At 37.6% G+C, this 26,662-nt stretch overlaps 1 protein-coding gene across 7 annotated transcripts in view; it reads left to right on the top strand.

Moving 5' to 3' along the window:
• Window positions 1-26,662, top strand: part of rptor (regulatory associated protein of MTOR, complex 1) — a 147,115-nt gene that overhangs the window by 106,806 nt on the left and 13,647 nt on the right. For 2 of the 7 annotated variants that reach the window (XM_032562847.1, XM_032562842.1), the window contains 9 exons: window positions 4,404-4,522; window positions 6,896-6,999; window positions 7,081-7,258; window positions 7,353-7,463; window positions 14,325-14,430; window positions 18,585-18,699; window positions 18,784-18,908; window positions 20,042-20,143; window positions 26,145-26,192. In XM_032562847.1, coding sequence (XP_032418738.1) covers window positions 4,404-4,522; window positions 6,896-6,999; window positions 7,081-7,258; window positions 7,353-7,463; window positions 14,325-14,430; window positions 18,585-18,699; window positions 18,784-18,908; window positions 20,042-20,143; window positions 26,145-26,192 — 1,008 coding nt within the window. Of the gene's footprint in view, window positions 1-4,403; window positions 4,523-6,895; window positions 7,000-7,080; window positions 7,259-7,352; window positions 7,464-14,324; window positions 14,431-18,584; window positions 18,700-18,783; window positions 18,909-20,041; window positions 20,168-26,144; window positions 26,193-26,662 lie in introns of all 7 variants that reach the window. The other 5 variants (XM_032562845.1, XM_032562841.1, XM_032562846.1 and 2 more) reach the window with 3 other exon arrangements.

The following is a 26,662-nucleotide window of genomic DNA, read 5'->3' as shown; positions in this document are numbered from 1 at the left end:
TTCAAAACACTCAACATTAAAGCCTTGAAAATGAATGTTTGATGAAAGAAACAGTAATTGCAGTTTGGCACAACATTTGCTCTTTCGCTTTCATCCAACAAATCAACTATTTGATGCTCATTTTAAACCTTTTTCAAGCCACTTACTGCTGGAACAAGGTTCCAGGGTAAGCAGGTTAAAAGACATATTGGCCCCTCGCCCACTCAGCTCTGTGCCAGCCGCAGAGTCCTGGCCTCCCAGTGAGCCTGTTTGAACCCAAACCTTGCATGGTGCTGCATGAATAAGCAAACAGACTGCATTCATAGAGCATGAACTACATATAATCTAAGTTGATATTTATATTCTTTTTTGTTTGTTTGTTTTCCATTGTGTTGTGACCAGAAATCACCTATCACTTTATTAGACCCTTCACTCGTCAGTCTGATTTGTTTGTTCTTTCGCTCCTTTCTTGTTTGGCTTGAAGTTGTTCTCGTGAAACCCATGGAGCTTTGTTTTTCCTCTCTTGAAAACTTCTAAATTGCTCCCTCATTTTGATCTCCATTTCGGTGTTATCAAATCTTTATGTGAGCAAAACTAAGAAGTGAGGGCCTGCGAGTTATCATGCAGCGGTTTGGAGCAAATTGAAGCCATAAATGCTGTTTGCGGCCTCTGCTCAACACCGGGCTGCCGGAGAGCAGCAGGACAGCAAAGCTGTGTGGGAGGGCAGAGTTGGAGTAAAGTGATTTATTAACTTCCCACTACTATCATTTGTACAAATCCTACCACACTGTGGAGACCACACTGCTGTCTCTGTTAGGCACTATTGTTTTGAAAAATGAAGCTAAGGCTCAGTTTTGTCCATTAACCGGGATGCAGGATAGAATATAAGGATATTGTAGACGCAGAGGTCCCACGCAGTCTAGATAAATTCTGATTTTCATATAAAGATCTCAAATATCTTGATTAGAGTGGAAAAAGGAGCATGAAAAGGTTTCATTTCCATTTTCTAAATGTTGTATCATCATTTCTTGCATCTGTCTGTTGGTCCATCATCCACTTATTCATTCTGCCATCCAAAGTTTTATTTCTTCCATCCATGTATCAGTGTGGATACTGACACATGTATCCACACTGATACATGAGCAATTTAGTGCATCAAATTTCAAATGACTGATATTGTGTAGTCTAAAAAGCTTTAATTTGAGTTTTACTATTAAAGTTTTACTATTATTATAATACAATAATAAAAATTATTGTATTATTCTACCTATACAATAATCCATGGTTTTTCCATCCATCCATCCATCTTTTCATCTGTCTGTTAATGATTTGTTCATCCACCAATTACCCCTATGTCACTTAATTTGTTGAGTTATCTATCCATGGTTTACCCATCCGTCGTCAATCCATCTGTATTCTCATCATCCATCCCATTTTGTATTTTTTTAGACTATAAATCCAAAGCAAATTGGATCATTAGTGATGTACAGAAGTACATAATCTTTTCCATCTGATTTAAACCTCTGTTTGGTTAAAACATAAACTAATCATATAGATGTGCGTTGTTTAATGTGCTGACACAACTTTCACTGGTGTTTTTCAATGGTCAGAACCATTATCTCCTGTGATGAAATCACACAAAACGTATAATTTCCATGGATATGACGTCAAAAAAAACTGCTCATACTTGTATTGCTTCCAAAAGAACAAAGATAAATTCTTCACAAAGTTTGAAAAGTACATTGTATTGACTTGTTGAATTTCAACAAGAAAGCCAAAAAATGGGATGAACTAACCTTGAATGTAGAGGAGTTTTGCATCCTTATCTCTAAACTCCGGCTACGTTCCAGCTGGGTGAATATGCAATGAGTTTCACATAAATCTAGCTGCAGCTGCTATAATTAAGTGAATACTCTTTTTAAGGTTATATGAACAATTAAAAAGAAGCTATTTTCAAAATTACTCTTGGATGGGGTTCACTAAAATCTGGAAATAAAATCTGTTCATTTCTTCATCTAATGTACAAGAGAGCCACTCCAGGTCATAATGTTATTTTTTTTAGTTAAAAAACTTCTGCTCACATATAAAACATGTTGAAGAGAAGCAATTAGGTTCGAGGGATGTGAAAAATAGCCAGAAAAAAGGTCTTTGACACACATCTTTGTTGCCTTCAAATTCAATGTATATGAGTTTGCCTGTGCCTGTAGTTTGTGGAGAACATGGCAGGTTTGTCATCCAGAGCAAATGTACCCAAGCTAATTGGTAAAACATCCAGAACACACAGTACTGGCTCAACCCATGTATTAGTTGATGTGTAAATGTTCAGACACAAGAAACTGCATTATATTGGCTGTAAAAGCTGCTAAAACCAATGGAAGAATATTGACAGAAGTTCTCAAGCGTTATTGCTCAACAGCACATAAATTGACTTTTTAAAAGCAGAGTATTGACTAATATGGCACTTATTACGCTAGGAAACACAATATAATTGATAAGAATAACTACCAGCACTCTAAGCATCTGTTTTGGAAAGATAATTTACACATTAGGGTTTGATATTAAGTGGACAATATTTATCTAGATTATTCTTCCAACATGAACAGCTTTAAGCTTAACAGTTTGACATAAATGTTGAATGCATCTGAGTTTACACCAGCATTTATGTTTTGAAACATTCTGGATCTGAATTGACTATTACTTTTTTCAGGGGTTTATATCCACTTGGTGGATTTGATGTGTTTTTCCATTTAAAGAGCATCATACAGCAGCTACAATATGGTGCTTTTTGCAGTGGAGCTTGAGGGATGCTTTAAAAACATCTAGAACTATTTTTTATGTTGCAGCGCTTAAGGCCCCTAAAATCCCTGTGGTGTGTTAACTGTAATTTGAGCCATTTGCGAGAAATTTGGAGGCACTATAAAAGGAGGCGCAGTGGGTCATTTAGTTAGCACTTTAACATCTTTATGACTTCACATTTATTTCACTTTTGCTCAAATGACACGAGTGACGGATAAGGACGTGCTGCAGCTTCATATTCACCATGACGCTGTCTGTCATGATGTCTCTGTAGAGTCAGTACAGTTTTAATTTGTATGCTCTTATGATGTAAAGCAGTCAGGCTTTGCTTTTTTTCTACTATCTATTTACTGCAGCAGCTACCTTGCTAATCACATCTGTTCCTCTACCACTTTCCCTCCCAGTTTTTGTTTTACTTTTGAAATTCTCTGCTTTTGTCAGAGGACACTGGGTTCTGAAATAAGTTGTCCCCCTATGTCCTCATTTTTCCTACTCCAGACATGCCTTCCAACCTCTCTAGCTGCAACTCTTTTCTTGTTTCATATACTTTCAACCTAATGCACCAGCTTTAACCCCTTTGTCTTTCTTCCTGTTTCAGTCATCTCTCTGTGGTGTCCACTCTTTGAGGCATGGGAGTAGTGATTGTTCCCCCGAGTCCTCTTGGAACAGGGGTGTCCTCAGTAACTGGGTCCAGACTTCAGTCATTCCTGGTTTTTTGCCATTTATGTACTTAGAAGAAGCGGATGCATGGGCAGAAATATCTGCAAGGGAGGAAAGTGAAGGAGAATCAACTTTAAACTGGAAACAAAAGAGAGAAGGGACATATTAGAGGATCTCTCAAGCAACCTGAAGCTGAGGAGGAGGAAGACGAGAAGTTTAATAAGTTGGAGACAAAAAGAAGCAAGAAATAAATGAGCGAAAGGAAGTAAAACTCCCCACTTAGGGCAGGTTTTTGACACGGTTGGTTGGTGAAGACTCCAAATAAGGAGTAGAAAATGAAAAGGCCCTACTCTACTTTATACTATCTCAAGTCTATCGAGATCTATTTTTATGTTGAATATTTATAATCTGCTTAGAGATGTTGATATGGCCACAAAGATAAAAATCTCTGGGTTTACGTTAAAGCAGACCAAGAATTTCTTGTATTTGCTAAGTTATGATGAAGTATTTGTTCCATAAATACTAGAACACAAAATTTCAGAGGTTAACAGTACATTTCCGTAGTATTTGGTAGAGTTTCCCTTTAAACTGTATGAGTGGAGTCAAACTTTAGCATATTCTGTCCACAGTGACTCACTGGAATGTTGTCTCATTCCTCTTGACAGAACTACTGTAATTGACTCATGTTTGTAGGCCTCCATGCTGACACACACCTTCTCAGCTTTTCTAACAGACAGGTATCAGGGCTTTGAGGTGGACACTTCAAATCATAGGCAATGTTGTCTTTAAGTCTTTTTGTAACAACCTTGTCTTAGCGTTATTGTCCATTTGGAAGACCCATTTGTGCCCAAACTTTAACTTCCTGAAGTCTTTAGATTTTTCCTTAGTGTTTCCACCTAAATGTTGGAGGCACTATCCAACATTTGGTGAAATGTCTGAACTTGTCTCTCTCTGTGTATCCTTTCCAGGTGTGTCCTTCAACAGTGTTTACACTCAGATATGGAGAGTGCTGCTCCACCTAGCCGCAGATCCGTTCCCAGAAGTTTCAGATTTGGCCATGAAAGTGCTCAATAGCATCGCATACAAGGTTTGTTGTGGTTAAAGTTTCTGATAATGTGAAGACTCAATGACTTATCATTGCAAAAATAATAAGGTAGAAGTTGGCAGCTATTGTTTAAGATCAAAGCTGTGCTGTAATTTGTTGTTTCTTACAAGGTTACAAATTCAAAATGTAGAGCTACATTTTACTATATTTCACTCTATAATAAAAACTAGTCACTTAATAATCTGCAGGATGTGTCAGTAATGAGTCTGTTTCTGTACTTAAGTTCAAAGGTTTACACATTCCTGTTAAAATGGCTGATTTTTATGACGTAAAAACATAAGCTCATTATTGACCATTTCAAAACCTTTATTTTATCCTTTGATATCAGATTCAAAAGCAGCATACAGTCCATCAGTCTTAATTGTGTTCTGATTAATCATTCTGGGATTAGTTTGGATAAATTATTGGCCTCATGATATTAAAATCCTGACTACTTTTTTTTTTTTTTACACTTCTCTGTTACTTAAAATAAATAACTATGAGTCTTTTTCCCTCAGTAACAGCATCCACATGGAAGAGTGTTGTTGTAATCCCACCTTAGTCCACTGATTGGAAAAATATTTTTTATGCTGTCACATCCGTCACATTCAGTCACCAAATGATTTTTCGATCACCAGCCGATTTCTCTGTCAAGTAGATTTTGCAACTTTGTTATTCAGTAGCTATGACAACAGAATGTAAAGGCTGCTGACTTCTGCCATAGATGGAGCACATGTTGATATATTTCCTGCGAAGACTTGAGCAAAGGCAACTTAATCAAAGACTACCCTCTTGGGTTCACAAGTGTTAACATCAGCTTAACATCCAGCTCTTTTAATTAGGATTTTGACTTTCAAATGTTATTGATTTTAACTAAGTGAACAAGGTCAGAAGCTAATTAAGATTTACTTGCTTCTCAGATGATCAATGCATTGAATTTTTTTCTATCTGTAGTGTCCAGCTATTTTCCTTCTTGTTGATTTTTGATTAATGTCAATATCTTCTGAGATATTAGACTTCAGTTGCATTTTATGTTTCATTGCTTCATATTTCTGCAGTTTTTTTTATTTGGTAAACATAAATCTTTAGTGTAGATTGTCAGATAAATGTTGATTCACTGACACTGTGCCTCTCTTTAATTTTACCTGGTAAAATGTTTTGATTTACAAACATGACATGCATTTAATTTAGAAGGTGGTATAAGATATTCAACTGAGAGACACTACAGGAATACCTCAGCCGTGTCCTACTGCTCATTCATAGAGGAAACATGTTCTGGGATTTGTTTGGATAAGTTATTGGCCTGGATTGACTGAGTTTCAAGGCAGTATTTGGAGATGGATCTTGCTGAGGCAGAACAAGCTCCCAGTGGGGGAGTTTCGCAATGGGAAGTAGAGAATCTAGTGGAAACGGTTACCCCAGTTTACCAACAACTCTGCGTAAAGCAGATGAGTCCTGCCCCGTTTGTGTGATGCTTCTTCAATTAAGGATCCATGTATAAGTTGCAAAACTGGGTCAGATTACCTAATGAGTTTTCAAGTAAACAGGTTATATCACCTGTTTGGTTCGTCTTTTGTTCTCTAAGGATACATTCATATTTTCCTGGTAAATCTGTTTGGGCTTTCTGTCGAGTCAGTTTATTTTCAAAAATCCATTCTGCTTTCTTAGCCATACACTGTCTTATCAACATGAGAAAAAAAAAGCTTCCCATTAGCTTTTTATCTACTTTTCCACTTCCACAGAATCTCTATTAAATCTGTCTCACACTAATGGCTTCTTGATGCATCGCTAATATCTCATATCAGATCTCTTTCCTCTGTCACAAACACTGTAGATTTCATAGAAAATGTGTAACTCTTACATTAAGCTGCTCTGTCCCCCTCCAGCCTGTTAGATGCACAAACAAACAAAAGATGCTTGCTACAATCCGGTAATTAGCATAGAAATCAAATCCCAGCCAATGCCAGCCAGTGAAATGTGTTTGCCTGTGCTAACAAGATTTAAGTAGCCCAGTTTTCTCTGCACCGAGCTCCAGTAAACAACAACTCTACTATTCATCAGTGATGCTTCGCCTCCATTGTCCTTATTAGGTTTACCCCTCCCTCACACACCATCGTTAGACACCTCACAATGAAGAGGCAATATTACCTGCTTCACCTAATGAGATAAACTTCTTGAAATTTAGGCAAAGTTTGTAAAGTGCTGCACTTCTTAGTGCTGCAGCTGGAGGTGATAATCAGATTTTATGTGTTATGTGTGTTTCTAAACCAAACAAAATGATGTTAGCCTTTGAAACAGTTGAAAACTATGAAAACAGGTTACTACCTTTCAAATTTGAAGAACAGCCCTGCAGTAAATGCTTGTTTCTCTCACCAGGCAACCATGAATGCCAGACCTCAGAGGATCCTGGACTCTGGATCTCTGACTCAGTCGGCGCCGGCCAGTCCCACCAGCAAAGGCACGCACATCCATCAGGCAGGGTGAGGAAATCATGTTTAATTTAGATGTTGATTTTTGTTGTGACTTTTAAATGCATCTTCATTGCATCATTGTTCCTCCAGCGGCTCTCCACCCATGCCCAGTACCAGCAGCTCCAGTCTGACCAATGAAGTCCCCAAGCCCCCTGCCAGAGAGCAGCCAGTAACACGGCCCCCTTACACCCCAACGCTGGGAGGACAGGCACCCCACTCACACCAGTTCCCCCGCACACGCAAGATGTTTGACAAGGGACCAGAACAGGTGAAGGAAAAAACCTCTGTTGTGGGAAAAACAGCTATTAACTGGGAAAAAGAGCTTCTCATCGTTGAGCATATGTTCTTGTGCGCGGGTTCAGGCAGCTGAAGATGGTGAGGAACCGGGTGGTCACAGGAACTACGTGAGTCTGGCCCTGCAAACAGGCCTGTGTGACTGGAGTGCCAAGTATTTCGCTCAGCCTGTCATGAAGGTAAGTGTCCTGGTTTTAAACCATCTCTTCTAATGAGGAAACAAATACACCTGCTTAAGGATTTTTTTTTCTAAATGAGCAATTAGACAAAAGCATTATGCAAATAGCCTAAATGAAGACATGTCCTGTGATGGAACTGGAATTGGAGTTTGGGCCATAATGGTCATTTTTATATTTGGAGGGAAAAGCAGGCAGGTTGCAAACCTGAGACCAACATCCTCACTGTGAAGTACTGTGCTGGCAGCATCATGATGTAGAGATGTTTTGCTGCAAGAGGGACACTCCATGTATGGATCTTCTAAGTAGTCAAAGACCCTATAAGCATGCCACCAAATTAGTTACACATTGGCTTGTACAAGAAAAGGAAACTTGTGGAAGAATGGCTAAAACATTTTTAAAGGTCTGAATTTAAAGAAAGTAAATATATTTATTATCATTAATGTACTTAGCAAATATTAAACTGTTATTTTCCTGAGTGGCACAAAACAGTGACATAACAAGCTTGGTTTTTTCCCAATTTGTCCTGTGCGAAAATAAACACTGTGTGTTTTTATACAGTTTCTGTAAATATCTGATTTCAGTTGTATTTACTTGCTCTGGTGACTTCAGGTAGTTGCTAAACCATAAACGGACAACATTTATTTTGCTCTTTTCTTGTCTTTTTGACATCTGAAAGACTTGAAGACACTAAAAGCTGTCTTCAAGTCAGCTTTTAGTGAGCTGCACTCACACATTCACAGAAACATTCATGCATCTCTTTTTAAACTGTGTTGTGTTTTTCACTGACACATGCAGAGTGATAAAGCGGAGAGACAAATCATACCTCTGTGTCTTTAAGGACTTTTCAACACTTTAAGTCTCCAGTCTGGTATCAAACCACCGACCTTCTTCTGACTGGCTGACGACTGCTTGCCCTTTTGAGTTCTACTCATTCTTTGTTGCTAAGCAACAGTGAAAAAGGATATGACCGGTTATTTTCCGTTTTCACATATTCATGTGAATTTTCATCATAGCAGTTTGTTTATTCCCCATTCTGCTGAGATTTAGGAACACAGTGATCCATTCAGGTACGGGAAGTCAGGGTTTAAAAGTTTATTTTAAATAGTAATAAACCGATATGTGAAACTGCAAGGTAGGGACCAATCATTGGAGGGGGAAAGCACCTGCTTCTTCTTCAAAATGGCTTCACTGAATAATTGAGCACTCAGGTCCATAATGTAACATCCTCCACAGGGAAATTTTAGATGGAGCACAGTCATTTTGTTATACCTGGTAGTTGGTGATGGATTTCCGTGTTTATTCAAGTTTTCCTTTGTTTTTATAAAAAAGAAGATATTAAGCATCTTTTAAAGCTAACTATATTGTTAATTAGAAACAAAAAACAAGTCAGAAAGCTGTACATCACATGCGAACATGTCCCGGTGAAACTAACTAGTAGGATGAAAGTATTAGGTTTTCAGAATATTTTAGAAAAAAAATATTGTTAGTTTTAAAAAAGAGACAATAGTTTACAAGAGGCATGGGAAAGTTAGATTTTCTTTTGGGACGATAAGTACAATGGTAGTAACGCTGATGTTTCAGACAAAACATGTAACTAGGCAAACCACAAAACTATGACACCCCAGAAAAAGAATGATTTCATTATTTATATATGCCATCATTTAGACTGTAAAATGTACCTCTATTTAAATCTATTGAATAATTAAATATTGATTTTTTTCCCTGTTATTTATTTATTCATTATGCATCATAAATTCTATATACATTTTTTTAAGTGTGTGCCTCAATAATTAGATCCTTTCTGATTGGTTAACTTGGACAGCAGTTCAACTGTCGACCAACAACGGCACTAACTTTGATGTGCTGAAAAATAAATTAAACAAATTATATAATTGAATAAATAAACCAGAAGATTAAGTAAAAATGATAATAATTAATATAATTTAAATTAAATATTTTCATTTCATTCTTTATGTATTCACAAAATTTCCTAAAACATTTAACAATTATTGCCACATGTACGTATGTATTTACTTTATGTATGTATTTTCAGTTTTATTTACATATTTGCAAACACATACACATTTTTTTAATGATGTGAACCGTAGCACTTTTGGGTTTTTATCACAATGTGATTAAAGTAAGTTATATTTAAATTAGAAAAGCAACAAATATTTTTTCATCTGCTTAAAAGTTGACATTTGAGATTACTTGGGTATTGCTGTGTTATTTTAGTCTATGCTAGAAGAAGGAGACAATATGTAAACTCAAAATCTTCATGTAAAAGTGGCTACAGTGAATCAGAGTCCCAGTGGAAACTGGTTGCAGCAAAGTGCCTAATGACCAAAAGGCATTTTACGTTGCTTGGTTTAAAGTATTGGTGCCATTAGCTTATTCCCTCTAGATCAGATCCACTTTTAAGACTCTGTAACTCCAGTCCAATTCTTATACAGACAAAAAGAGCATCAACTCAATGCTATATTTAGCAGCAGATAATACAGTGTAATGATTTAGGAATTTCATAAATGACTTATCTCTTATTTCACTGCAGCTATTTGTAGTTGTCAATAACTGGTGGTCTAATGGGGAAACTAGGGAAGGTATTGCAGTACTTTGTTCAGCTTTAAGTAACATTGTGTTTAAATTTTCCAAACTTTGCAGACAAATATAGCTCCCCGATTGAAGGTAAATGTTGAGAACTGGTATTATTTTCAGGAAGGAATAAAAAAAACCAGGAGGTGTTTTTATTCTGTTTGGTTGAACAGAGTTTGTTTGGTGCAGTTGTTCTCGAAGCACAGAGGTAGCTGCTCGGCACGACTCGGTTTGAGCAATAAATACATCTGTATGTTATCAGCACTCTTCCAGGTTTCTGTATAACACTGTCCATCATGGATTTTCTAAGATTTACAAATAACCCAAACCAGAAGTAAAATTTCCAGTTTTTCACTAACTCCTTAGAAGTTGTGCGCAAATATATTTTTTAGAAGTTTGACATTTATGAAGGAGTCACATCATGTATTGTAATAATAAGAAAAGACATGGATAAATTATAGAAATTACTGTAACTTGTTGGGTTTCAGTGAACAAAAACATTCATCCGGTACAAAAAAGGATATCTGCATTCCAGTGTAATGGCAGGGAGATAAATAAATCACACCTGCTGCCAACGTTGTAAACAAAACTTAACTTTCTTATCTTAACTAACTTGAGTTCTCATTTAAAACTAGCCTGTCTTGTCACTTTCTACCATCAGCCTTTTCCACTTTCTGAACTTGCTCCCAAGTATTTTCGAGAGGTCAGCAGTGTTCAAGTTATCAAAATGTTGGTCTAACTCCAGGAGTACACAATCATGCATGATAAACTTGAGACATTTTATTCCTGCAAAATGCTGTTTCAGAATAGTTGGAATGTGTCACCTTTCCTTTCAATAACAAGAGAGAAGCTTTGACATTTAGAAACTAGATAATAAAATCAGTTAAGTAAGGTATTTACAAGGCACACAAAAGGTCACACATCCTAATATTTCACAGGAAAAACCTTTTGATTTGATTTGAATATCTTCTGTAATGTCACATTTATTTCTGTCCAAAGTTGCATTTATTTTTCTCCAAGCTCTTTAAGTGATACTGGGAGAGTCAGACCACCTTCTAAACTCCTAACCCTAACTAACACACAACTACTCCCACACAACTTGAGGCCGATAAATTCTGTCTTTCTTCTGCAAAGATGATAGCTCCCCACTATCCCTCAGGTTAATAATGCGCTGAACATTTCCTAACCCAGTTATAAGAGTTCCAACAATTTTTTTTTTGTTTGCCTAACCTGACCCTTCTTAAACAGATTAATGTCTTTTACACAACTACTCAATGTCTTCTGACATAATTGTTTAATGAATTAGAACATAATCAACTCTGCAGTAATTATCCAGTGGGAAGCTCCTACCTATTTGCTTTGTAATATCCAGGTGGTAACTTTCTTTTGGTAAAGCAGTGTATGATGTTAGATGAAAGCTGGGCAGAAAAGTCTGAAAAAAGAAAAATTATCAAAGCAAAATGTTTGAAAAGGACAAGACACAGAGGGACATGTAGAGGTGGGAGCAGAGTGTGGGTGAAGAAGGAGGAACAGGTTGACAGTGAGGTAAAACTTGTGATAAAGAGCATTCGGGGTGGATGAATGAGATGAAAGACAGACAGAGCGTGGAGCTCCAAGAAGAGGCGATGGAAATCAGAAAGATAACTGGATAGGAAGATTGTACGAGAGCAGGCGGCAGAGACACCAGAGCGAGGGTTCTGCTGTAGTGCGAATCTAAACGCTGCGTTTGCAAAAGAAAAAAATTAAATGTTGAGTGCTGCCATAAAACTGCTCCTCCATTATGAAGCTACTCTGTTGATGTGAGTATGCAGGTTTTTGTATCTCTTTGTCAGCAGCACACAAGGGATGTTTGTATGTGGATGTTTACGTTAGATGCTTAAATGCTGGAAATGACTAAACATCTCTTGATTTGTTCATAAGTTTTTAGATGCTCTTGAATATTTAATACAAGAGCATTAGAATAACTTAAATTATCAGAATTTCTAATCAAGTCCTGAGAATTTTGAGTCCCGTGGTATAAATGGACTTGCTTTTTTCACCTCTCATTCTTTCAATTTATTGACTAAAACATCTTTTCAGTCATCTGTAGAATTCATGTGACCTCCCAAAATCAGTGTCAGTTTAAACTTTTTATGCGATTCAGAATTAGTCATTGCATAATTTTATCTCTTGCTGCTGCATAACGCTGGTTTCTTTAAGTAGAAGCTAACCTGTAGCCAAAAATATGAAATATCAAAAAACCCTACACAACCAAATGTGTAGGGTTTTCAGGTTTGGACCTTCAGACCAGACTGAAATATAGAACTATATGGCCGGCCTAAATACCATCTGAAGAAACGTTTTATGATCTGCCATTGATGTCCAAAATCTTCTATTCACCTCAAACAGAACCAACAACTTTGGTTTAAGTTTGGTCACCGTTGGAAAACTCGTTGGTGTCCGAGTTTAAATTAATGTTGGAATTTGAACTGGTCAGAATTCTGCCGGAATCGTTGGAAATCTACAAGAAGTTTATGATTTCTCTGCTACTTGCTAAGGGATAATTATGTAAACATTTTTAGAATTGTATGTATATATTTGAGTGTGTGTGTGTTGTTTTGATCTTGTGTGAATTAGAGAAACTCCACAGTGATTTCTAACTTCTTTTCAAAATTAACCCTGAAAAGAGAGCAGTTCAGATCCACCGTCGAAGGTCTAAAATGTGTCAAATTTGTGCTCATGATGAGAGTGTGGCACCTTTAACCAGAACGACAAATGTTCTCAGAGGTTCTGCTACGTAATACAGTTCATATTTTACTATAGATCTTTCTATGTGGAGAACTAACACTCATCTATCACCTGGGGGTCTCATTACAGAATACGTTAGCTGCTGACACACAGTAGGGCAGCAGCCCTGGAAACAGCAGTGTGAGCAGGCATTTACCTTGACATGGCCCTCATAGTCACACTCATTCTTCCTCTCAGCTTGGAAAATACGTCAGAGTCCTCCTGCTGCACCTGCCTCCTCTCTTACTCAGTTAAGAACCAGAGAGTCCCAGAGGAACGGCCAAAGTTATTTATTCAGGGATCGGAAGTGTGAAGTGTTTGAACGTACATTTGCTTCAAAGCCACATTTACACACACGTCAGGGTGTTGATTGCATGCAGTAGTAGTGTAGTCACGTGGTGTTGAAGCTGTTTATTGAAGCTATTTAGCATTCAGTGAGTGTGGGAGGCTTTGCAGCAAAAAGGTGCTTAATAAGCACACACGGCCAGCCATCATCAAATACCACACACACATGCAGCTTAACCGCTGCTGTTTATTTAAAAACCATATATTTGTAATGCGTGACTTTAATGCATTCATCAGGACGCATGCTTTATTTTACACTGCATTTTTAATGCAACCCTAATGAAAGACTTATTCTGTTCACTTAAAGCTGGGCACTAATTCTGTGGGGTCTTTTTTGTTATGCAAGACTTAATCAAGTTATTTTTTTAATACTGTCCCCCTGCTCAGCAGATGTGATTAGATGTAATTACAGGAAGGAATTTTGATACCTTGAGTCATTTTTTTCACAAGCTCATGAGCGTCCCCAATGTTGGTGCAGCAAAATTAGGTTTAAAACTGGGATGGATTCAATTATGACCTCTTCCAAATGCAAGCAGAGAGGGGAAACGGGAGAGCAGCATGATCTATTGTTATGTTATAAAAGAATAAAACAAGATGTGAGGAAAAACAGAAAATGACCCAAAATACAGAAATTGTATGGAATATATAGATGAATCTTTGAACACAGGAAATATGAAATAATAATATGCTATTTTTAAAATGAGCAGGACTAGGTTTAAGCTTTTTGACATTTCATCCTTTCGCCATTTATTTTGAGAAATGTCTTATTTTATTCTAACATCATATTTTCACATTATTATTGCTTGTTTTACATGTACATCACACATCTGGTTTATATTAACTTCCATAATTTCTCACGGGGGAAAACAACAAATTTCAGAGTCACTTTGTCAAAGGTGCCCATTGATAAACCAATTGTTCATGGAAGAGTTGCTGCTTTTCTTGCAAAGCAACTAACAGAACCATCATTTATTATCATTTGACACTAATTTTGTTGTGTAAAAAAAATTGCTGAATGTGAAGTCAGTATTGAAATTGAAGTAAAACGATTTACAGAAAGTCACAGGATTGAAGCGCACCAAACATCGTCAAGCTGTTGTTTTGTATTATGATGGAGGATTTTTAATGTTTCTTTTATTTTTTTTTACATCGTCTCAGATCCCAGAGGAACATGACCTGGAGAGCCAGGTCAGGATGGAGCGGCAGTGGAGGTTCCTGAGAAATGCTCGCGTTAGAAGACAGAGTCGAGTCATCACACAAAGAGGTGAGTGGCACACAAACGACTAATTAAATAACTTATAAAATAATCATTTAAATGTGTCAAAAAAAACTGGAAATAAAAACAGAAAGTATTCATTACATGTAGAATTAAGTAATTATTTGTTACCGTATTTTCCGGACTATAAAGTGCACCTCACTATAAGCCGCACCCACAAAGTTTAAGAAAAAAAAAAACAAACTGGAAACGTACATACATAAGCCCAGTGACGTGCAGTGAGGTGCAAAGCTGGTGAGGCACTGACTTAATCATAATCAGATATACAAATGTAGACCACCTGCATGTTGTTGTTTACATGGGGAAATTTCACAAATGTGGACAATGCTGGAGGGCAAAAAGACAATTCTTTTACATACCATCCATAGCCATGCTGCCACGGTAGAATAATTCCGTTAACTCAATGAAAAATGGAAAATTAGGCACTATTAATTTCGTGCTATGCTCCACAGCAAAGCACGAAAAGTGCAACTCAAAACCATGTTTTTCTCGCTCTCTGCATTGGCCAGGCTACACACAGACTCGTTGCTATAGCAACTGACAACAACGCCCCTCAAAAAAACAACACTGAAATAGTTTCCACACAAAGAGCAGAACATTTAGTCTGTTGCAGTAGTATGGTTTTAGGTTTAATGTTTATTTTGCAATTTTTAATAAGTGATTGCTGTGGTACAAGGAGAAAACTATAAATATATCGCTGCACTTTTACTGTATGGCTAGTTCGCTGTTACTGTATTTTACTCTGCAGATGTGGAGTCACAATGTCTATGATTATGAGCGCCCCCTGCCATGAGGCAAGAGAACTGCCTGCCTCACCTCGAATCTGTTCTCTGCCGTTTATGATCGCTCCTCAGGACACAAAACACGTGACACACACAGTTGGTGACAAAAAAAATAACACTGTACATTATATACATGAGCTAAATTATGGAAAATCAGTTCATATATTAAATGTTTAACCATTTTATTATACAGACAGGAGGAACATGCTCTCATAGAATGGCAGTTAGCGAGAGGTTGCGCAATCCCAAGTGAGGCTCACCTCGCTGCTGCCTCACCAGCTGCGCTCCCAAGGATTTGAATGGGAAAATTCAAAAATACAGCGATTTTGAAGAAAAAAATAATCAAAATTGGTTAAGCTAAATAAAAAATAAATACTTTACAGTACAAACCACAGGGTGAAAATAGCGATATAAATTATTTTATCATTATATTTTTCCATTATGACAGGTGAGGCTCTGCCTCACTTGCCTCCCCTGACCGCACGTCACTGCATAAGCCACACCGGGCTATAAGCCGCTGGTATTTCCGCCGCTTTCGGTTTTTCACAAGGCCACAGCAGAGGGAGCGTCCTTAATAAATTTGCTGTTAAGGACTCAGTCCTGCGTATCCAACGCCGAACCATGGATTCATTCACGCCGAGCTTAAGCGGCTATCGATCTGTACTGCCAGATCGATCGGCATCATATGAACTTCTTTGTGTTGTTTCCATGATGAGGGGGTGTGAGTTTGAAAACATTTCTCCATGGTGCCTGCTGCTAGCATGTGCTTCTTATATATGAAAATCAGCACTTCTTTGATTTCCAATTTTGACTTCCAATGATTCACTTCCTGCTAAAGAGCCCCCTGGTGGTTGAAGAAAAATCTACAGAAAAGCTGCACCGAACTATAAGCTTCGTGGTTCAAAGCGTGGGAAAAAAGTAGCGGCTTATAGGCCGAAAATACGGTAATTAAATATTAGTAATGTTAATTATAACTCGCCCATCAAACTTAGTGGGCAGGATTATGGCTGCTTCTGTAGGGATTCTGGCATCTGATTGGCTGCTTCAAACAGGAAGTCAAGAAAGTTTCTTTCAGTTTTGTTGGGTATGTGGTAATAACTGACCTTTGTCTTCAGCTTTGTATGTGGTAACGCTAAAAAAAAATTGAGGTGGACGATTTGAACTAGATAAGATAAGATAAGATAAGATAAATCTTTATTGTCATTGTCACAAGAACAACGAAATTCAAAAGGTGCCATCAGTCAGTGCACATGCCCAAAAACAAAAAATAACTGTCTCACAATTCACACACAACGCAAGAATCAACAACGATTTCCACAAACATATTTTTGGACTATTTTTTGTTGGGTTTTTTTTATATAAAGTCGACACTAGCAGGCTTATGGTTAGATATCAAGTTAAGAAGCAGCACTGTGAATATCTCCTCACGATCTTCATCACTGATTTACTGAGCTTCATGTCTGACGTCTGGCCAGAAGAAGCCAATGATGCGACAACACAGCAAATTGTGTGCAAATAATTTACAGCAGTGAGCGGATAGATATAAAAACGGTTCGCAGCTGGAAACATCCTGCTCTATGACACATAGGAGTCCCTTCACACACACACACTCGTACAGAGTATGGAGTGGCAGCATAGTCACAGAATCCTCCTGTGAAGTTAGAGCGCTCTCAAACAGAATAACTAACAAACCCAACGTCACTGGCAGCACACACACACACCCAGTCACGAGGCGATTGGCGTCAGAGCTGAGTTTTGCTCACGTACACACCTCTCCCTTACTTTCAACTGCTCGCTCAATCATTGAATTCCCCCTTCTGTTTTTTTTTTTTTTTAAAGAAGTGGAAGGGTTGCCCTCATTCAGTCGGCTCCCTCCTGAGAGAGACAAGACTGGAGGAGGAGGAGGAGCGCAGAGATAGAGGAAGGCTGAGGAGAGGAGAAAGCTACAAACTGATTAAGTTTTTGTCTAGATCCTTACCTCGGTATAACAGCATTTTAGTGATAAAGTTGTCCGCTTCTTAATCCAAGAGTTAAAACAGCTTTTTCAGTGGTCACATGAAACTGTGGTGAAAATTTTACTCATTCTCCATAAAATTCTGTATGACCATCTCAAATTATTTTCTTATTTTCTGGCATTACAAAACCCTTCTAAGTCTTTGAGATACTGGGGTTTACTGGGAAACCTGGGAGTAGTGATGGACTCTCCAGAGCCACATAAAGACAGTTACAAAGTCGGCCTTCTATCACTTGAAGAACATTTCCAGGATTAAAGGACTAATGTCTCTGCCAGATCTAGAGAAACTCATCCATGTGTTCATCTTCAGTTGCATTGATTATTGCAACAGCGTCTTCACAGGTCTGTCCAACAAATCAATTAAACAGCTGCAGCTGATCCAGAATGCTGCTGCTCGCGTTCTCACTAAAACCAGGAAGATAGAGCACATAACACCCAGCGTGTGTTTTAAAGTCCCTACACTGTCTATAAAACCAGTGTAGGGACTGGAATAGACTTTAAGATACTGTTGTTAGTTTACAAATCACTGAACGGCTTAGCACCACAATACATTTAAGATCTGCTGTTGTTGTATCAACCTTCCAGACATCTCAGGTCTTCCGGTTCTGGTCTGCTCTGCATCCCCAGAACCAGAACCAAACGAGGAGAAGCAGCATTCAGCATCTATGCACCACAAATTTGGAACAAACTTCCAGAAAACTGTAAAACAGCTGAAACACTGACTTCCTTTAATTCTCTTCTAAAAACCCACCTGTTTAGGATTGTATTTGAAACGTAATCAATTTCAAATTTATTGATGGAACTTGACTTAATGTCGTGTTTTGATGGTTGATTCTATATTGCATTGTGTTTCTGTGTTTGACATGATGTAAAGCACTTTGAAATGCCTTGCTGCTGAAATGTGCTATACAAATAAAATTTGATTTGATTTGATTATTCTATTCTACAAAGAATGATCAGGAAAAAGAGAAAATATGCAGCATCTGATATCCAGCTGTGTGGATAAAAATGATTTTCCCACCAGGGGACCAATAAAATGATTGTTCAATTCCACTCTCTGCTGTTTTACTGACTGTGATTGGCTGTTAATTTCTGAATCAACCAATCAGGAAGAAGAGCACAAAGTACAGCTGAGGCATCTGGAACATAATTATCAATTAAATATTTTCTTCATCATGAATGCATATATTTTGAGTAATGTATTGTAGTGATACTTTCCTGGATATTCTGCAGGACTTTCAAAACAAATTTCTCATCATGTGACTATCCGACATTTGAGACACATTCAACAAAAATGTGACCATCTGAGTTTTGAGAACTCTTACCATCTTCCTTTTTTGTCACAGGCATTTCCCGTCTAGACGATCAAATATTCATCAACCGTAACCCCGGAGTGCCATCTGTTGTGAAGTTTCACCCCTTCAACACCTGCATCGCTGTGGCCGACAAGGACAGCATCTGGTCAGAATACATCACACACTCAGCCTGAATTCCTCCAGGCGTTATTGTTTCACTTACACTGGAGCCTGAATATGTCTGTACCAGTTTCTGGGACTGGGAGAAAGGTGAAAGGCTGGACTACTTCTACAACGGGAACCCTCGTTACACCCGGATCACTGCCATGGAGTACCTGAACGGACATGACTGTTCGTTACTGCTCACTGCGACAGGTGGGAGGCACTAATTCACATCCAGAAAATATAAATGTGTGTCCCCACCAGAGCATTAGCAGTGCTTACTGTATCCTACACACACCTCTCTGTATTCATCATCAATATTACTGAGCAATTATCTTTCTTTCTTCGATCTTCATCGGGCATTTTTCTTTAGAAAAACTCCACATTTAAACTCATTTATTCTGTTTGTTCATCATAGAATAAATTTAAACTAAGAATAAACATTGCCTTTAATTGCACTTCAAACCGAGAAAATGCTCACGAATTAATGCTTTTAAATTCAGCCTCATCAAAAAGTAATGTGCACTTATTGAGCTTTTCTCCATCAGTCATGCTCTGAAGGATACCATTTCTTATACAGATACCACATTAAAAAAGTAAAGCAATGAGCATAAATCAGGTGGGAACTTTCATGGCTTGTAATAACGTTCTGGAAGGAGCGAGTGGACAGGTTTAATGCTTTGCTCTTAGTTGTGTTTGAGCTGCAGATATCTTTTTAGGGCAAGGCTTCAGTCCTGTTTTTCTTCTCTGTCAAGATGTTGTAGGTGAACAGCCTTTTAAAATGTTACTCTGCTTAACTTCTCTGATGTTTTTACGTTTAAAGAACTTTAGCGAAGTTATAAAAACAAAACTCATGAAGATTTCATCACACTCAGAACATACAAAGGCATCTTAGTGAATTAAATATCACTAGAAGTTTATTTATTTCAGTAATTTACTTTAAAAAGTACACCCTATAGATTCATTATAATGGCCTCTGGGTAATGAACAATTTGCTTGCCTACAGTGTTAGTACTGTAAGCAGCCAACTTCTTATCAGTGTCATTTTGTAGCTTACACTTATTGTGGAGGGACCCAATGACTATGATTAAAAAAATATCATTTTTTTATTGATCTTAAGCTGTATGTTAATTCTCCCACAAACTAAATATTTCTTTTTCATTAGTCATGGTTATCCAAATTAACAGAATTAAACACAATAAATTCCCATGTGTATTTAACCCACTATAATATAAAGTTAAGTTTCTGAATTGAATGACTGACATAAATCCTCTTTTTGATTGTATTTTAATTTATTTGTGTGTGTTTTTTAAATTTTCATCTCGTCACCTCCTTCCTTTGTCCAGATGACGGAGCGTTGCGTGTCTGGAAGAACTTTGCTGACCAAAAGAACCCAGAGATGGTAACGGCATGGCAGGGCCTTTCCGACATGCTGCCAACCACCAGAGGTCAGCCCTCCTCCAGCACCCACAGTAAAGATCAACACTTTCTATTACTGCGTGTTGTGCTCATGCCCCACAGTCCTCCTGTTTTGGTGGATGCTCACCCCAACCCCTCCTGTCCAACCCTTCCCAGTCATAAATTCACACCTCCCCATCCTCAGCAAGTATGACAGGAAGGCTGCTGCATTAATTCAAACAAACATTGAATATACGCAGTTCTTGTTCTCTGCGCACACTTTTTTCTTCCATAACATCCTGTTTTTTTTCCTTTAAATGCAACCGAGGAGCTCTTTTAGTTAAAAACTAAAACTGGAAGCAGACTTTGAAAGCGCCAGAGCAAAGCAGTAAATAAACATCAGTTTAATATTCTTTTTATTTAGATCACAACAAATAATAAACATAAAGACAAAACAATCAATCCCCGTTGAGCAGAAATTGGTCACAAAAATATGTATAACCCTGCTTTACTTTAGGAAATAATTATAAATCCCAAAATGACTGACCAGTCCCAATATCATACATTAAGGGGAACGAGAAAATGAAGTGTTTGAATTTGGTCAACGACACCCACAATGGCATTATTAATGTGCAATGGCATAATACCTCAGCCAATCAGAAATAAAACATGATGCAGACTATTTGTAAGAGAAAGTACAGCTACAGTTATGCATCACTTTTTCAATCCAAATATAATGAAAGAGCTTTCAAAGAGCTGCATAAGTTTTTGATTAAAGAAATGTATGTACAAAAATATATTACCAGAATCATGGATTAGTGAGACCATCAGATATCAAAACACGACTAAGCTCAGAACCAAAGAAAAACTAATAAGAACCTGAAGTGTTCTTATTGTTTAAATTAATCTAGTTTGGTGATTTCTAAACATATATAACATGAAATAAGTCATAAGACTGGATTAATCAAATTCAATGTTAATGTCAGATCATATTAAGTTTTGCTGTACATCATAAAAAAGTCTAACTTCCAATTCATTAAAGTTGCCATAAACACGTATTTATACATGTCTTGAAGTCTTACTGTAGATTTCTATTCTGTAATTGCTAGAAAAAGGGCCTTTATAATGGTTCAAACTATCAAACTGTGTTATAACCCCAGAGGGTTGGAGATTCAGGCCAGAACTTGTGAGCTCTCAGAGCCCAGATCTCTAAACTTTTAGTAGAGACACAAGATTGGAATAGAAATAAAATGCAACTTCCTTCCAAACTTTGTCATATTTAGGTTGTGCCTGACTTATTATTATGTAGTGATGTTTTGATTTTTTTTCATCAGATAGCATAAATGCACACTATTATTTGAAACAAATATAATGTGAAATCTAATGCCAGCCACCATTAGAAATTGTCCATCAGGTTTCTGTTATATTTCTGAAAAAGCTGGATCTAACCTGCGAGGTGGCCTACATTCAACTTAATCTGGCTGCAGAATTATGCATTCAGCAGGTAGGTAATTTTCCCTCTTCCCTTGCAGGATTGTTTATCTTCCATCAGTAAAACAGATCACGTAAAACTCAACTGTTGACAATCTTGTGGACTTACTGTCACGTTTAGCCTCTTAGCTGACACACTTCCGTAATTCCTGAGGCAGTTATTCACAAATATGTGAGCCAGGGCAGACAGCAGCGCTACACTCTTGTCAGAAACATCCACCCACTTCACTATTCTACCCCACCACATGCACGCACACCCCCACACACACCCCTGCACACCCCACATACACAGTACACGCTGTCATGCCTCAATCCCAGCTGCTCCACATTTTTCTGCCTCAAGCACTTCTACATTTCTGGGTCAGAATTGTTTTTGGGGAACGCAGGGCTGTAGGAGTGTGCACACTTAAATGTGTCGATAACTGCTGCATTTAGTAACCATACTTTTGTACTTCTTATGAGAAAGAACCAGTAAATGCTTTACTTTATATTAAATATACAGTTAATTATCTTGACAATATAAAAATCAGAGCTAAGACTTTAAACCTGATAATTTATACTAATTAATTACAGAAAAAAGTATCGTAAAATAAGAAAGTAAAATATGTTAAATATGCTTAAATTAGTAAAAATCTAATGTCTGGGTGCAAGTGAATATATCACAGAATTACCTATTATGTAGAAAGTGCTCCCCATCTCCTATAGTTAAGCAGGGCTGCATAAAACAAGTTTATATGAAGTTGAACTGTGTTTTTGAGAGCAATCTTTAAAGGTCACTATTACTATAGAGCCCCAGAAGGTTTTGGTTTTTGCTTATTTTCTGCTTTTTGCTTATTTATGCAGCATTCAGACTGGCCGATGAGGCATGTTAAGAAAAATGCATTTCATGGAGAGGGTTTAAAGTCACATTTTTTTCTGAAATACAGTGACTGTAATGACTCTGCTAAGTTAAATGGGTTTTATGCGAAGTTGTGCATGGTTAAAAAAGAAATGTATTTTTTTTCTCTGGGCCAGCCAGAAACTAAAAGAGAAGAAAGAAAATACAAAAATGAAAAAAATCTTAAAAACATTAAGAATTCCTGCATTGATATAAAGGTTAAGACTCAACCAATAGCAAATATGATCATGTATGGTAGGACAAAGCAGGAGAGTAAGGACACAGATGTTGAACCACTCTGAGCTCCATTTCCAAAACCCTGTAGATTTACATATATATGTTTATTTTTTCCAGTTTCCACTGGCAGAATATCACCAGTTTTACCCTTATTTGCCCTCTAAGAACAGGGTTTCTGTCATTTAGTTGTATATTTTGATGTTCAATGTCTTTTTTGTATACTTAGAGTCGCTGCATTTTAGAAGAAATGTGAATTTTTAATTCTTTACAGATAAAGCATTTTTCTTAACACCTCACCCTTCATTCTGAGCCAAAAGGCAATAAAATACCAACAAAATAAACTTGGATTGAGTCTAATGGTCACATAAGCTTCATCAATAGCTTTGATCAAAAAAAGTTAGATACAAAACTGTTGGGCCAAACATGTCTTCCAAGGCGAGGAAAAATAGAGAACAGAAAGTTTAAAAAAAAAGTTAATGGAATGCGTCACTGGAGAGTAGTAGGAGAAAATAGTAAAGTGAGGAAACACCAGGTGTGTAGTGATAGGCCTAAGGTCCACCAGCAACTCAGGAAAATCTATCCCAACTTTATATAAAAGGAAAGTTTTAATCCTCATCTTAAAGGTAGATGGGGTATCAGCTTCCAAGGCAGAGCTAAAGTGTCTTCCAGTAACTACCACCACCCCCTGGAGAACCATCTTACAGTCTGACACAGCAGAAGGAAATTACATGTGGTTGTGCTGAAATGTCTAATTGGAAAAAAAAAAATTGGCTATAGTTCCCAGGTGCCTTGAAGACGTCATATCAATCAATCGTCTCCTTTCTAGTCTGCATAGTTTCTGTCGCATTTAATGTCTCTGTGAGAGGCTTTATGTTTGGTACATGCATATTACTGTGAAGTAAAAGTGCAAATACGTTCATCAGACATTTAAGTATTCCCCAATTGTACAGAGCTAAAGCTGACTAATATATATGAGTACTGTGGAGTGATTTTATACTGGATGAACTCCTGTTAAATTGCCCATTTTGACATTAACAGCTAAAAAGATCTTGAAGGATGAACATTTAATGAGACTAAAAAACATATAGAAATAGAAGTCCTCAAAAATGAATGTTGTGTCCTTTTTAATGAGCAATATTAAATTAGTTTCTTAAATATAATTTTGCAGACATCTGTGTTTATTTGAAAGCCATCTGTACTTAGCTTTAATATTGTACAATGATAGCTCAGTTTGTGGACAACTTGTGCGCCACTGTGTTTCGTAGCACATCTGACTGAACATTGAATCTGTCAGGATAAGTGACTGGATGACCTAAAGCCTCCACAGAGGTCCCAACAGAGTCAGCAGAGCTCCAAGGGGACTGTAGGGATTGTGGAGAGGCGACACATTTAACTAACCTCACAGCCTGGATGAGTCCCACACCACAAATTGCCCAGAGAGGCTCTTGCCCCTGCAGAGAGGACTCTCTGTCTCTTTCCCTCTGTCTTTGTCTCTCTCTGCAAGTGTTTCCACAAAGATTTTCACATTTAATGGTGTGCTTGTTATGGTGGATTGACAGTTGCTGCTTGGCTTGGACTCTGACTACACTGAAGGCATCAGCTGAGATTTCTCCTGAACTTTTAGTTAGGCTTCCGTTTGTTTTTTTGGCAGAAATGTTAAAAAAGACCTCTAAAACCTCACATACACACTAGGTTTTTCTCCAGCATAAACTTCTAGTATTCTCTTATGAGTAATTACATTTACTTAATAGGTATGTTGATGGTTATAAGCTAGAATTTGTAGAATTTAAAAAAAAACTGTCCTCAGATGCATTAATAATATAAAGCCCATTAAATAATACACAACTCTATCTTAGTGCTGCCAAGAAATCTGTTCTTGCTCTGAAGGCAGCTGCTAAAAGACTGAACATTTCTCAAGGAGAGGCTGGCAGAGACAAACAGTCGGAGCCTGGTACCTGCTGGACCCGTCCCCACTCACCCCATCTCCATCAGCCAATGGCATGCTTCTGTGCTGTTTTCATACCAGTGGAACATCTCTCTAGACTGACTGGCTTGTTGTTATTTTGCTGGGTCTTTGATATTGTTTTGTGTTTTCCCTCGTCTCTGGAGAGAGGCTGAAAAAGGCAGCAACAAAACGACTCCCTATCATGTCAAAATCCCTTTGTTTTAATTTAATATCGAATCGGGCAGCTTCATTATTTCCTAAGTATCCTACTCAGTCGACCTTTCTCTAACTTTTATTTACATTTGCAGACATTTATGTGCAGGAACTTTTACAAATATTCATCTATTCAACCTTTTCATCTTTTGTTACATTACGACCACATACTTCCGTGTATTTTATTCAGCTCACATAGACTAACACCATAAATAAAGGATGCATTGTTTTCAAAGGTTTTTGCAAACAAAAACCTGAAAATCTTTTGAGTCTTTATTTTCAACCCCTCTGAGTAAATGCTTTGTAGGAATACTTTGAATGTTTGTTCCTACCAGCTTTACCCAACTACAGACTGCTATCTTTGCCAGATCAGTAAATTTCAAGTCATTTTTGTTTTTTCTGAACAGAGCACAATCTACCATGTGTTTGCTGGTGTCTCCTACACACATTATAGGCAAACTCGAAATGGGAGTTTTTATTTTGTTTTCTTCAACAATGGCTTTCTCTGTGCCACTTTGTTGAGTTTTACTCTTTCTATTTATGGATGATTGATGCAACAATATTCCTTTACATTTTAAAAGCTTGGAATATATGGAATATTATTTTCTAATCTAACCCTCGTTTAGACTTTTCAACAACTAGTTCACTAACCTTGGGTACATCTAAGCACTTTATGATGAGTATGCAGACATGAACACCTGAATTTATGCCGAGACTTAAATATCCACATCACTCAGTGATGGTGCGTTTTATTTGTATCAGAGTAAATGAGGCTTAATACAAATGTGCCACATTGTTCAGATTTTTATTTGTAAAGAATTGAAACCCATTTGTTTTCCTTTTACTTCACAAGACAGGAACATAAAGTTCTAATAAAATGCACAGAAGTGTGTGGTTGTATCTGGAGAAAATGCAACAAAGTCAAGGATTATGAAGAGTTCTGCGAGGGACTGTAGATGTGTCTGGTCCTGCTGCTGTTTTTGCCCCTGCGGTAAAGGGCAAATCAGAACTTTGGACCCTGCAGGTTACAGTTTCAGCGATGGTCCCTGTTTGGGATTCAGATCCTCTTAGATCTCAGCTAGTTTTGTTGGAAGCAGCTGCCTTGTTCATTCCTTTGCTGAATGCATGTGAACTGCAAAACTCAAGAGGTGATGAATCTTTTCAGTTTTACAGTTCTTTTAGAAGTGTGTGGGACTCCTTGGGTTAGCATGCACGGGGGTTCTTTCTAATTTGTTGCTGGCTTTGTTGCATTCCTGCTGTACCCCTCTTTCCCTTCCCCCGCTCGCAGGTCTGGCCAGAAGGGTTTCCATCTATCTTGACAGGAGCAAACAAGGAGGTGAGTCTTACCTTCCTGTTCTTTTCTTGCTTATTCGGAGAGCAAGGGTGCTGCAGTATACAGCTGGGAACGTGCCTCTTCTGTTTGTAGTCCTTTTATTTCCTTTAACATCACCCCCACGCCCCTTCCCCTTTTCCATTGCTCGTTCATCTGTCTGGTGTGTAAATGTCCAGCCACTCCATCTCTGACAGTCACTCTGAAGTTCACAAGAATACAAAGGAAAAAATTTGGTTGTTTAATTTTGTTTATGATAGCAAGAACCTCTCAAAACGTTAACCCACACTTCTTAACAGGGATAGAAATTAAGTTTAAATTTTGAAAATTAAGCTCAAGCAAAACAACCACACCATACTAACAGAGTTGTGTATTTTATCTAAAATTAATCAAATTAGAAATGGAATTAAAAAACCCTGCAGAACGCTCCTGCTGATACCTTTTTGTTTTTTTCCCCCCAACTTGTAAACCTTTGC

Source organism: Xiphophorus hellerii, chromosome 5 (genome assembly GCF_003331165.1).
Source record: "Xiphophorus hellerii strain 12219 chromosome 5, Xiphophorus_hellerii-4.1, whole genome shotgun sequence".
NCBI lineage: Eukaryota > Metazoa > Chordata > Actinopteri > Cyprinodontiformes > Poeciliidae > Xiphophorus > Xiphophorus hellerii.
This window is presented reverse-complemented; position numbering and strand designations above follow the sequence as displayed.